At 44.9% G+C, this 13,074-nt stretch overlaps 3 protein-coding genes across 3 annotated transcripts; 2 read left to right on the top strand and 1 right to left on the bottom strand.

Annotated features, from left to right (window-relative positions):
• Positions 1 to 3,455: 3,455 nt before the first annotated feature.
• Positions 3,456 to 4,097, top strand: HRG_09678 (putative formate dehydrogenase protein; the record flags this gene model as incomplete). Its single annotated transcript, XM_044868149.1, has 1 exon — positions 3,456 to 4,097. The coding sequence occupies one exon, from the start codon at positions 3,456 to 3,458 to the stop codon at positions 4,095 to 4,097; it is 642 nt and encodes a 213-aa protein (XP_044716730.1).
• A 652-nt stretch (positions 4,098 to 4,749) lies between these two features.
• Positions 4,750 to 5,349, bottom strand: HRG_09677 (uncharacterized protein; the record flags this gene model as incomplete). Its single annotated transcript, XM_044868148.1, has 2 exons — positions 4,750 to 5,178; positions 5,275 to 5,349. 2 exons carry the CDS (start codon positions 5,347 to 5,349, stop codon positions 4,750 to 4,752), a joined length of 504 nt encoding a protein of 167 aa, XP_044716729.1.
• A 1,509-nt stretch (positions 5,350 to 6,858) lies between these two features.
• Positions 6,859 to 7,939, top strand: HRG_09676 (eamA-like transporter family domain-containing protein; the record flags this gene model as incomplete). Its single annotated transcript, XM_044868147.1, has 3 exons — positions 6,859 to 7,011; positions 7,067 to 7,696; positions 7,745 to 7,939. 3 exons carry the CDS (start codon positions 6,859 to 6,861, stop codon positions 7,937 to 7,939), a joined length of 978 nt encoding a protein of 325 aa, XP_044716728.1.
• Positions 7,940 to 13,074: the final 5,135 nt, after the last annotated feature.

Raw genomic sequence — 13,074 nt, 5'->3', positions numbered from 1 at the left:
CTATAGGAAAGTAAACTAAAAGGTCTTTTTAAAATACTTAGCTAAGAAGGAATAAGACCTCCTTATAGTTATAGAGAGGGCTATAAAAAGAAACGACTTAAAAGGGATAGCTTCCTTTTTAATAAGAACCTTTATAAAGGTATTAAATATAGCGATACTAAAAAAGACGCCTTATAAAGGATCTAAGCCTTAGTAGACTAATAAGCTAACTTACTTTTAGAAAGTCCTAAGCTTAGCTTAATAGGCTTATAGGCTAGCCTAGGATAAAGAGAGCTAGAAGAGCTTTATAAAGGCTTAAAATAGCTTTAAGTATACTATTAAGGGTATTAAAAAGTAATACTAAGAGAGCTTCTTAATAAAAGTATTAAGAAAGAATATCTTTATAGTTTTTTTTTATATTAAGGCTAAAGCTAAACTTACCCTTCTTAGTATCTTATATATATAAGAAGGGATAAAGATAAAAGCTAATACCTTTATAGAAAAATATAAGGCCTTCTTAATAACTATTTTTCTAACCCTTAGCTCCTCTTAAAGCTTAGAAAAAGAAGAGCCTTTAAGCTATATAAGTAGTAAGGGCATAGCTAAGGAGGACTAGCTAGAGCTAAAAGACCCTAAGATTAAGAGGGCTATTTTTAGCTCTTTTAATAAGAAAGCCCTTAGCTTAGACTCCTTTAGCTTCCTTCTTATTTAATACGTATATAAGGCCCTCCTTATAATCTTTAATAGGGTATATAAAGCTTTATTTAACTAAGGATACTACCTTAAGGTATAAAAGGAAGCTATAGAAATTATACTTCCTAAGTAAAATAAGCTAGACTATATAATCCCTAAGGCTTATAAGGTTATAAGTCTACTTAACTACTTAGGAAAGGTCCTTAAAAAGCTATACGCTACCTAGCTAAGCTATTTAGCTAATATAGCTAGGCTTTTAAACCTTATATAGCTAAAGGGACGAAAATAGTAGCTAGCTATAAATATAGCCTTCCTCGTTTTATACTATATTTAAAAGAAGTAAGAGTTTAATAAAAAAGCTATTACTAGTACCCTCTTATTAAATATAAAGGGCGCTTTTAATTTTATATTAAAGGAATAGCTTATAAGGGCCCTAAGGGACTTAAACCTCTTTAAGGCCCTTATAAGCTAGGTAAACTACTTTCTTACTAAAAGGAAGATTTAGCTAGCCTTTAAGGGGTAAGTCTAGCCCCTTATAAACTTAGTAATAAGGGTACTTTAATAGTCCCTTATTAGCCTTATTTTATTCCTCTTATATATAAGGGGGATACTAACGGCTAAAGGGTAGTAGCTATCCTATATAAATAACTTTAGTATATTTATAATATCGACCTTAGCTAAGAAGAACGTTCGGTAGCTAAAAGTAATAGCTATTAACTTATTTAAATAATTTAAGGACTAAGGGGTTTACTTTAACTTATTAAAGATAAAACTTATTTACTTTAATATATAAAGGCAGCTTATTTTAAAGGATATAATAATAAGAGGCTTATTTTTAAAGTAAAGCCCTTAGTATAGTAGCTAGGGGTCTTTTTTAATTCTAGGCTCTTATTTAAATAATATATTAAGAAGAAGGTAGCCTTTATATAAGCTACCTTTAAAGGACTATCCCGCTTAACCTTTATATAAAAAAGCTTATTATTTAAAGCTTCTAAGTAGCTTTACTAAGCTTATATAACCTTTATAGTAAACTATAGGGCCTAGCTTTAGTATAAGGGGCCTAAGACCCTTAAGAGCCTTATAAAGCCTTTTTAAAGGCTTTAAAACTAAGCTCTTTTAAAGGTCTTAGAGGCCTTTAAAGGATCCCTTATTAAGGCTTTAAAAGTTAAAGCGGCCCTACTACTATTAAAGGTATAATTTAAAAGGGTATACTTCTCTTATAACTTTTAGACCCTATACTTCTTACTTAGTTACCCTATAAAGTAAGCTTACGACTTAGTTAGTTAAGATAACCTCGCTAACTTAAGCTTTAACTTAAGGGCCTTAAGCTATATTAAGCCCTATATATAGTACGTTCGCCTCCTTAAAGGCCTAGTAGCTATTATAAGACTTAATTATAACTTAGAAAGAAGGAAAGCTAGCTAGGAGCCCTTATAGGCCCTAGAGCTTAAGGCCTTTATTACAATAATAAAGGCCCTTAAGCCCTTAGCTAAAAAGTAGTACTAACGCCTCTTAGCTAGCTTAGCTAGCTTAAACGACTTTAGGTTATAGCCCTTAGCCTTTTATACTAATAGCTCTAAGGGGTGCCTTAAGGGGTCCCCTATAAAAACTAACGCTTACTCTTTTTATAAAATAAGCTTAGAAAATAAGCCTATTAAAGTATATTATAAGAACCTAGGGCCCTTAATTAAGGTAGCTAATATAGAGCTATTTACGATACTAAGGGTGCTAGAAGACCTAGCTAGGAGGCCTTAGCCCTTAAGGCTTAGCCCCCTTAACCCCCTTATAAAGGCCTATATCTTTATAAATAGCTAAGCCGCTATAAGGAAGGTTATAAGTTTCTTAGACCTAGCTATATATATTAAAAGGCTCTTATTTAACTTAGAAGTATTTTATAATATATAGCTATACTAGTGCCCTAGCTACCTAGGGATCTTTAGTAATAAGCTAGCTAACTAGCTAGATAAAAGAGGCTTAGGGGCCCCTACCTAAGGGACCTCTTTAGTCTTTATTAGCTACTTATAAAGAAAGGTCTAGTAAGCTACTAAGGACTATTAAAAGGGCCTCTAGGCTACTAAGGCGGCTAAAGGCCCTAAGGCTAAGAGCCTAGGTAAGTACTATATATCTATTTAAAAGACCCCCCGCCTAGCCCTTAGCCCGGAAAAGGACCTTATAGGGAGGCCTAGGCCGACCCTCTTAGTATCTTACTAGCTCCTCTATAAGGCCGGCTTCTTATTTTCCTTCTTAAAAAGGACTAAAAAGGTAAACCGAGACGACTACCGCTACGGCTAAGGAAAGTATATAGCTAGGTACCTTATCCTAAGGTGCCTAAACTATAAGAGGGAAAGAGAGGTCCTTTACCGGACCTCTAAGAAATAAAAGGGGGCCCTTAGCCTACTTATTCTCTATAGCTCTAAGGAAGGAAGGGAAGCCCTTCTAACCTTCTTAGCTAAAATAGAGATAGGGATAGCTAAGTAGCTCGAAAAGAAGTAACCTAGGGGCCCTAGGGCCCTTAGGGGGGGGAAACACCGCGCGGGAGGAACTAGACTTATTATTGCCTTTATAGCTACCCTTTCCCTAATTAGTTATAAGCCCCTAGGCTCTATAGCTAGCTAGGACTGCTAATAGGGGCCTAGGCCGCTACTAGCCTCGCCATGGCCCTAGAGGCTGCATGCGAGTAATGATATAAAAAAAATTACCCTAGCGCGAAGGAGGAGCAGGCCGCGGGTTCCAACCTGGCCGTCGTCATAGAGACGCAGACGACCGAAAACCTGGTCCCGCATATGTTGCACTTTGCCACAGTGCTGGGCCCCAAATGGACCATCGTGTTATTCACCATCGAGGAGCACTGGGTGGTGCCCTCGTCGCCGGCATTCCATCGCGCCCTTGACGAGCGCCGCATCAATGTCCGCTTCCTCCCGCCTAACACTGCGCTTAGCGATAGCCAGTCGGTCTCGCGCTTCCTCACTAAGCCGTGGATATGGGAGCAGGTGCAGATCGCCCGCCGCATTCTGCTCTTCCAGACCGACAGCATCGTCTGCTCCAAGGCCGAGGCCGCTATCGACGACTTTCTACAGTACGACTTCATCGGTGCGCCTATCAGCCCCGAGTTCGGGGTGGGCTATAATGGCGGGCTATCGATCCGCAACCCGAAGCTCTTCCTTAATATCACCCGGGACGCTAGCTTCGACACGAGTGGCATAGGCTTCGAGGACCAGTGGTTTTACACTGAATCTAAGGCCCGCGAGGCTAATGGGGTTAACCTCCCAGACGAGGCCGTTGCAAAGACGTTTGCCGTCGAGACGATTTACTACGAGACGCCGCTCGGCTATCACCAGCCGACAAGGTGGCAACCTGATCATATAGAGGCTATCGAGCAGTACTGTCCCGAGGTGAAGATGCTTACTGGCCGACGAGCTATCTAATTAGATTTAAGGTTGCCCCTTAGCGAGACGAGAAGGGCAGTGATCTTGCCTAGTAGTTGAAGATTTCGCCTCTAATGTTCCCCTTCGAGGAGATCAAGAGGAAGCGTCGGCCCCTAGATATAGGCTTTACTCTCCGAACGAGGGCGCTATGCCATCGCTATAGAACTACGTCGCAGGCGACATTTGCATGACCTTGTTGTCATCCCGCAACTGCTGAAATGCCTTGGCGTCTGTGCTGAGAATAGTGCAATTGCGAGATGATAAATAGCTACATACGACGGTCGAGGAAAGTGCAAAGCGCTAACATTCTTCCACCAACAATCGGGTTTCTCGCCAAGGCTTAGGTTGGAATTCAAGTCCAATCATAAATCCAGTAGGTGCTGCTACGAAGTCAAAAGGAGCTTATATTTCGAAGAGATAATAGAAAGTCGAGTGTAAGGACCTCTTATATGCATTAACCATATTATCATCACCCTAGTCATATACTATAGTCTTTAGTCTAGGTAGGCTAAGTCGTTTAGAGGACGAACGGTCAGTTCTTTCACGTTCCCGGTTTCCGTGATTGACAGTATGCACGAGCTTACTGCACCCATCGGGCCATTTCCGAGCACGACATATGCGGCATCTCTTTCTCGACATGGTCCCAGAAGTCTCAGGCCTTGGGTTGGTCCATGCCATTGCCCCGGCTCATCTTCGCCTCCATCTCTTCCCTGCTCTTGACTGCGTAATGGTATATCGCTAGCCTGTCGCGCGTCGGCGGGAGGCGGAACGAGTCCTTGACCAGGTCGCCGTGCTCGCCAACCGTGATAGCATCGTTGTTAAGGAGGAAATAGTGCGGAGTGCTCGCGGCGTGGTAGTCCCTAAGGCGAACGATGGACTTAATGTGGCGGTTGTCGGTGCCCTCGCCATTGTGCTCCTCGTCGTCGGAGATGCACTCGGTAAAGGCCTTTCGCACAGACGGCTGCCGCACTTCCTGTCCGTTAGACGTGTGAAGTCGCCAGCTGACGCCCACGGCGCCGATGACCTGGATGGGTTCGAAGCCCTTAAGCAAGGTCTTGGAGTGTTTCGGGGCCCGGCGCGTCTAGGAACTCGTCGGCGTCGAGGAGGCCATCTACTCGTGCTTGTCGCGCCTAAGTTCGCTGCATTTGTTATATAGGGCGTGTTGCATTGTAGGCACTCGCTCGTCAACTGTGTTATAATGGAACTCGATGGCCGAGGCTGGGACGCCTAGCGTGTCGACGAACGAGGACATGGGCGGCTGGGACGTATCGTCTATGATGTAGAATTTGCCGACGCCTATATTAAAGTAGTGATGCTAAAGCCACTTGGGAAGGTCGAGCCCCTGGTCCTTGACCGCGAGGCAGACAGCTACGTATCTGTCCCTAGATGCGATGTCTAGGCGTGTCTTGCCACTTCGGGCAAGGCCAGGAGGCATCTAGGGCCTGAGATCAAAGGCAAGAAAAGGAACGAAAGCAAGGACGAGAACAGTGACTAGTATTGTCCGCGGCCTCGTGGCAAGGCTGAGATAGAGGGTAGTAACCTGGGGGTGCATTGCTCCGTATAGTCAACGACGAGGATTCAGTTGCATGTATATGCGTGCCCGGGAAGAAATCAGATACTTACAGCATATAATTTAGAGCCAAAAGGAGAAAATCTTCATGTTATGGAATTGGCCAAACTTATACGAAGTTACTTACGTCTTTACGCAATTTACGTAATTACTGCCTGTAACAATGTGCCTTTGACTAAGCGTACGGAGGAAAAGTCGTGACGCGACAGTTCCCGTGTGAGCCCCCTATAAGCCACTGGACCAAGTCATAACCTTTCAAAGGCCCCTCTATACATATACTCCTGTACATAATGCATCCGATTCTTGGTGAGACCCTAAGAACTGTAATCAGGGGGGCCCTCTAATAGTCAATAACCCTACCTCTTTGACAAATGTTCCTCGGCGCATAAAGTCACCAGTGCCATGTAGCAGCATGTACAAGCGCGAATAGAAGGACCTCTGGCGAGATTAATTAGTGGGCTCCCTGTTAAAGTTCAACTAATAACAAGTAGACCAGGCGCTGACTCGTTGAAAACATGCATAACGGTGGTTGGTGCCTATATCCAATCTTTAGTCCCAAGACGACTTAACGCCCTTCTTCTGACTCGTGCTTCGCTTTGCCAAGCTGAGATTTCGACACTTGGCAGAGGTAGACAATGGCACATCTTTCGCACATCCACTATTTGGCCTCCCTAGGCTTAATTAGGGTAAAAGGCGGTCCATAACACGCTTGCTTTAGAGTTACCAGCACCAAGGCTTGCGTTGCGGGTCGGGGTAGCCCACACAGTCAATCTCTCAGCGTACTGTGTCAATCGCTTGCAACCGGGCTCGTCTCCCTCCCTTATTAGGACGGTAAATCGATCTTGAAAGCCAGGAGCAGGAAAATGACTCGGGCGAGACATCAAGTGGGGGATATATAGCATTAGTACGGATTCCAGCAGTGCTGGCGTTCATATTGTGCTATATCCCACGGCTCTACCGCAGACCCCAGGCTCTCGGGCTTCGATAATCCCGGCCACCTCCCATTCATACTACAGGACCACATTTGGGCCACCTGGCATAATTGACGCACCGGTCCTTCACGAGCTTCTGGCCCTGGTGTGAGCAGCATACGAGAGTGGACTTGCTTCCTGTCAAGCCATCATCATTGTCACCATTCCGTCCCAGAGGAAGGCCTTGCAGAGCAACCAACGTTTGATCGACCCTCTCAAGATGGGGGAAAAACTCATAGATCTATTAGGCACCGACGACTGCGAATCTGCTCTGCCCGTGTCTCTATCAGAGACACAGTTGGAGCAGTCGCCACCCAGCTCCGTTAAGGCCGTATTCTGGATAGTAGTCAACACGCTGGCAACAGTTGGAATTGTATGTACACCGTTCAAGATGCTAGTATGTCGTCACGCTCTAACGTCGCTATTAGGTCTTTGTCAACAAAGCCATCTTCTCGGATCCATCATGGAAGCTCTGCCAACTTGCCTTCGCCTGTTTCCACTTTATGGCAACGTGGCTGGCTTTGTTCGTCCTCTCCAGGCCTCGGTTCGCCTTCTTCGTTCCAAGGCACGCGCCGTTTCGGAAGTTAGTGCCGCTCGCCATGGCCATGTGCCTAAACGTGGTCCTCCCGAACCTCTCCCTGGCGTTTTCCTCTGTTACCTTCTATCAAGTTGCGCGCATCCTGCTCACGCCCGTCGTCGCCATACTAAATTTCGTGCTCTACCGAGCGACGCTGCCAAGGATGGCCATCATCTCCCTGATCCCGGTCTGTATAGGCGTGGGCGTGGTCTCCTACTACGACTCCCTACCGGCAAGCGATGCAACTGTGAAGACGACCTCTTCGTTGGGCATCGTCTTCGCCTTCTCCGGCATCTTTGCCTCGTCCCTCTATACCATCTGGGTCGGTAACTATCATACCGAACTTAAGATGAGTAGCATGCAGCTACTCTATAACCAAGCACCAATCGCGTCCTTGCTACTCGTTTATGCTATCCCATTTTGCGACACCCTTCCGCAATGGACCGCAGTGCCTCTGTCAAGGTGGCTGATGATTCTTCTCGTTCGTTATCCCTTCCATGACCTCGACCTCTTGGCTGATTCTTCCCAGTCTGGCGTGTTCGCGTTGTTGATAAACATATCCCAATTCTTCATCGTGGCTCAGGCGGGCGCCGTGTCCAGCACCGTCGTTGGGCATCTCAAGACGTGCACTATCGTGGTCCTTGGCTGGATAGTGTCCGGACGCGCCATCGGCGACAAGTCGATTATTGGAATCATCTTGGCTATATCCGGCATTGTAGCGTAAGCACATACCCGTTCGAGAAACGAGACCGGTATAATACTGACCAACTGCAGCTACTCGGTAATTATCAAACAACACTCGGCAAGTCGCAGATAGACGGACTTAAACAGGTCCGGCGCGTACTTCATTCAATACCCTTTACACTCTGCAATCTTACAGTATAGACGTTATATCATTATTATAGACATTTATGCACGCACTACACCACGTGCCAGTAAATAATATGTATCCGTCTAGCACAGGCTTTACTCTTCAACTCTTTTTTCTGGAAACCTCGACTCGTCTCCCATCTCAACTGGCCCCTTGCCCTGCCCCCCTTCGAAGTGAAAATTTGTTGGCTTTTGAACTCGGGACGACGGGGGGGGGTAAGGGCATGGTACCACATATGCAGTCGTCGGACGGTCTCCCGAGTGTTATCGAGGTTTGTGACACGATGAAGAGGGACTTGAAACCTAAAATCCGAGGTTATAAGCAGACTAGAACGCGATGACTGAGACAACGTGACTCAAACTTATCATGTTGAAGATGCCGCGAAATTATGCTCTATGACGAAATGCATCTTATTGGCAGTCCCGCAGCTCTTACGAGTACAAGAAGCTACCTCTATACTACCCTTAAAAAATACGCTAAGAAATACTACTGAGCATCTTACACGACGTTTGAGGGGCATGCTAAGACTTGTTGAGTTTCATGAATCAACAGTCTAAAATGCTTATATACACTGTGAACAGGCATGAATCATCTCATGGTTGAGTCAAGATCGGCAATCCCAGAATAGGGCCGTCGACTGGTTTGATGACGATTCGTGTATTAATGCCTCCAAGGCGGGAAGCTCTCTAGCCTCGACTACTCGGCTCCGCCGATAAGTCAGCTCACCCACTTGGGGGCACACCCACTTAAGGGCACGTCTCATACAACCAAGACAGCATATTCTAATAGCAATTAAAGCCGCGTTTTTACATCGCGATACTTAATTATGGTGTTTTCCTACTATTCTAGCTGCCAGCTTCCACATAGAGCTTCAAAATCCGCCTTCTGACTGGCTGTTGCGACGGCAGACGGCTCAAGGGCGCGTTGAAGCTGTTTCCTCGTCTTGATGACTTGTTCAATCCGTATAAACCGGCCATTTGGATCTTAGGCGATTTTTCGTTGCTTTTGAGGCCGTAGACGATATAATTGATGCTCAAGCTGTTGTATGCGTAGCTGTGCCGTTGCAAGCTACGTGTTCTGACGATTAAGGCTGCGGCCAACTTTGCTAAAAAGCACACGGATCGTACGGTCAACTTGACCGCGATTTTCGAGCCCCCCAATAAGCCTACGGACTTCCTGCGATCGTCTCGGTGTTTTGAGGGCATCGCTATTGTCTATTAAGCCTAAATTCTTCTTCCTCTTTAGTGGTGACGGCGTTGACGGCGCGGGCAAGACGAAGCGGCTCATTAATGGCTTTGCCATATTAACTGGCCAAAGTCCTGTCCCTCGCCACCCCCCTTTAATATTTTTCTCGGTTAGGCCGGCCTGCCGGGCCTAATAATAGCAGCGAAGGAAAAGTGCCTTGCTAATTGGTGCTGTATCGTCGAGAGAAGCGATTTTTTGGAGTTGACGTCGGTAGGTAGCTTTAATCGGCGAAAAAATCGAGATATCGAGAGGTTGAAGGACGTGCGAGGCGTGTAGAGGTAGAAAAAGGAGATATATGCCGTGTAGGAAGCATTCGTATATAAAATCGTCAGTCTAATAGCTTCCGTGGCCATCTACAATTAAGAGGACGTTGCCTTGTGGCTAGCTTCTTGTTTGTGGGATAAAGACCTACTTGAGCCATTGAATCGCGATAGAGTCGCTCGTCTAGCCCTTTAGAGAGGCTATAAAGTCCCAATCCTTTAGAAAGTCGAGTTCTTCAGGGAACCATTGGTGTTAAAGGTCCTAACCTTTAAAGATTATAAGAGGAGTTAAGGCCCGGCCAGTAGCAGAGACGCATTCTACTATTATAGTCCAACAACGCGACCCAAGCCGCTTCTTAAGCGTCTCCTTCTTCTCTGAGCTCCCTAGCACGAGGCCGTTGCAGCCGAGGCCTTCGAGGATACCTATCTCGTCTATATTAAAGCGTGATTCCGGGGGAATGGCCTATAAAGCCGGGAGCTTGAGTAACTAGAACCACTCCTTGATCCGGGCCATAGAAGCGCCGTTAATGCGAGCAGAATCGAGAGCTTTACCTTTGATCGTGCTAACCTCTGGATTTCGGGCTAAAAAGCCTGCTACCCAGTGTTTTCCAAGTAGGCGGGTGTCGCCTGCAGCCGTGATAATACGGCCGGCGAATTCCTTAGCTGGAGATGCGTTGGGAGTTTGGGCGGCTTGGGCAAGAACCCAATCCCGGAGGTGTTTCTCTTGCTCTCGGCTAAGCCTCTGATAGCATTCGTATGCCTCTCTCTTCGGTTAGGCACCTTTAAGGCGTTTCTAAAGTGTCGTCCTTGGAATACCCTACTTCCGACTAGCCTGCACCTGACCTATGCCGAATTTAATATTAGCTAGAGCGTTCTGAAGCTGATCTTTAGTATATTTGGAAAGCTAAGATATTGCTGATTCGAATGATGTTTTTTTAATAATAATTAAGTATAAGATGCACGAGAATTCGCGGTTGTGATGTACGAGTCAGTCGGCGCGTTGGTGTTGTGGAGACGTGCCCTTAAGTGGGTGTGCCCCCAAGTGGGTGAGCTGACTTAAGGGTTAATTTAGGGTCTTGACTCTATATGTCCCGCCGCTGACATTACGTAGATTATGGCCTTGTTCGCCTGGGCCTCCTAGATTGGCATTTCATCTTAGCGACATATAGGGCCTGATCCACAACGCCTTGCAAAAAAGAAGGCGGACAAGAGGGATATGGCCCACCCAAATTTAGTGCGCAAATTCCCTGCATCCTTGTCGGCTGTACGTATCCCTCACTGAGTTGTTGATCCCTGCATCGCGTGTTTTTGTAAGCTATTTCGACCGTTAAAAGGATGCCTCGAGTCGCTGCCACCAGCGCTTGTGATATAGCTAGCATCGCAATAGCTAAGTTAGCATAAATTCATCGTCGACTTCCGTCTCCACCACGATTCGATGGAAATCTTCTGGAAGGGCGCGTTGGAGGCTACTCATCATTGTCACGATGCCCGCATAAACGCAGCAGCCGGCAAGATATGTGTGAGAAGCAGGCCTGCCGCTCCGGTCTGTTATATTGAGTAATACTATTTGTACAAAGACCCATCGCAATTCGCATAAAGGTCCCACTTTTAAGATACGTACTGACACTAGCCCGCCCCGCCCATTTATACCGCGCCCGCATCGCAGGTAGCGGTACCGCCTAAACGCCCGCGCCCCCGCCCGCCTATACACGCACACACATATATATATATTAATTTAAAGCTATTACCAGCGCTATAATAGACCCTCTTCTCTCTCCTTAATACCCTTATATAGTAAGACGACTTAAACGAAGCCTATAATACTTATAACCTTATACCTAAGTAAAAAAAAATTATATTATTACTTATATATAGCCTCTAAGGCTATAGCGAGGCTAGTAAAGGACTAGGCCCCTATTAGTAGTCCTAGCTAGCTATAGAGCCTAGGGGCTTATAACTAATTAAGGAAAGGATAGCTATAAAGGTAATAATAAAAGAAAGGTTATTTTAGTTCCTCTTAAAGTATATTTTTCCCCCTTAAGGGCCCTAGGGCCCCTAGGTTACCCCTTTTCTAGCTACTTAGCTATCCCTATCTTTATTTTAGCTAAGAAGGTTAAAAGGTCTTCCCTTCCTTCCTTAGAGCTATAGGGAATAGGTAGGCTAAGGGCCCTTTTTTATCTCTTAGAGGTCTAGTAAAGGACCTCTCTTTTCCCCTTATAATTTAGGCACCTTAAGATAAGGTGCTTAGCCGTATACCTTCCTTAGCTATAGCGGTAGTCGTCTTAGTCTACCTTATTAGTCCTTTTTAAAAAGGAAAATAAGAAGCCGGCCTTAAAGAGGAGCTAGTAAAAGGCTAAGAGGGTTAGCCTAGGCCTCCCTATAAGGTCCTTTTCCTAGCTAAGGGCTAGGCGGGGGGTCTTTTAAATAGATATATAATACTTACCTAGGCTCTTAGCCTTAGGGCCTTTAGCCGCCTTAGTAGCCTAGAGGCCCTTTTAATAGTCCTTAGTAGCTTACTAGACCTTTCTTTATAAGTAGCTAATAAAAACTAAAGAGGTCCCTTAGGTAGGGGCCCCTAAGCCTCTTTTATCTAGCTAGTTAGCTAGCTTATTACTAAAGATCCCTAGGTAGCTAGGGCACTAGTATAGCTATATATTATAAAATACTTCTAAGTTAAATAAGAGCCTTTTAATATATATAGCTAGGTCTAAGAAACCTATAACCTTCCTTATAATAGCTTAGCTATTTATAAGAATATAGTATTACGGAGTAAGTAGAGGCGTATATATAGGTGCCGTCTATAGGATAATATTAATAAGCTATATAGAGCTCTTTTATATACGGCTAGCCCGCCCTTATATATATAGGATCCGGCCCTCTATACGTAACTATATAGCTTAGGCCGTAGCCTAAGCCTATTACCTATAATAGTTAAAGACTCTTATATATAGGCCTTTATAAGGGGGTTAAGGTATAAGGGCTTTTGCCTTATATAGGCCTAGACTAAGGTCTAGGCTAAGTCTATATATAAGCGGCCTCTATACCTATATAGGCTAGGCCTATACTTCTCTTCTTTTTCCCCTTTATAGATTATTAACCTTCTTTTAACGGACCGTACCTAAGCCTACGCCTCTACTTACTCTATAATAGTATAATCTACCCTTTATTTTACCCTCTCTATATCCCTATATATAGAATAGCTATTTTTAGCTACCTTTAAAGCTAACGTTTAATTACCTAGTCTAGTTAAACCGCCCGCGCTAGTATATACGTACGCGAAATATCTATACTCCTATAGTCGTAAAATTAAAGCAAACGTAATACTTAGTTCGCTTAGGCAATTAAGAGCCTTTTATAATAGTAGGGCTCCGCACGACTAAGAGCAGTACTACTATACCTTAGTAAGTTCGACGGCTCCTTTATAGAGCTTAAGCTATAGCTACTTTATATAAAAGCGAAGCTCTATACTAATAGCGCCGTAAT

This window comes from Hirsutella rhossiliensis, assembly GCF_020360975.1.
Source record: "Hirsutella rhossiliensis strain HR02 chromosome Unknown scaffold00013, whole genome shotgun sequence".
Lineage (NCBI taxonomy): Eukaryota > Fungi > Ascomycota > Sordariomycetes > Hypocreales > Ophiocordycipitaceae > Hirsutella > Hirsutella rhossiliensis.
The sequence above is the reverse complement of the archived record's forward strand: the minus strand, read 5'-3'. Positions and strand labels throughout refer to the sequence as shown.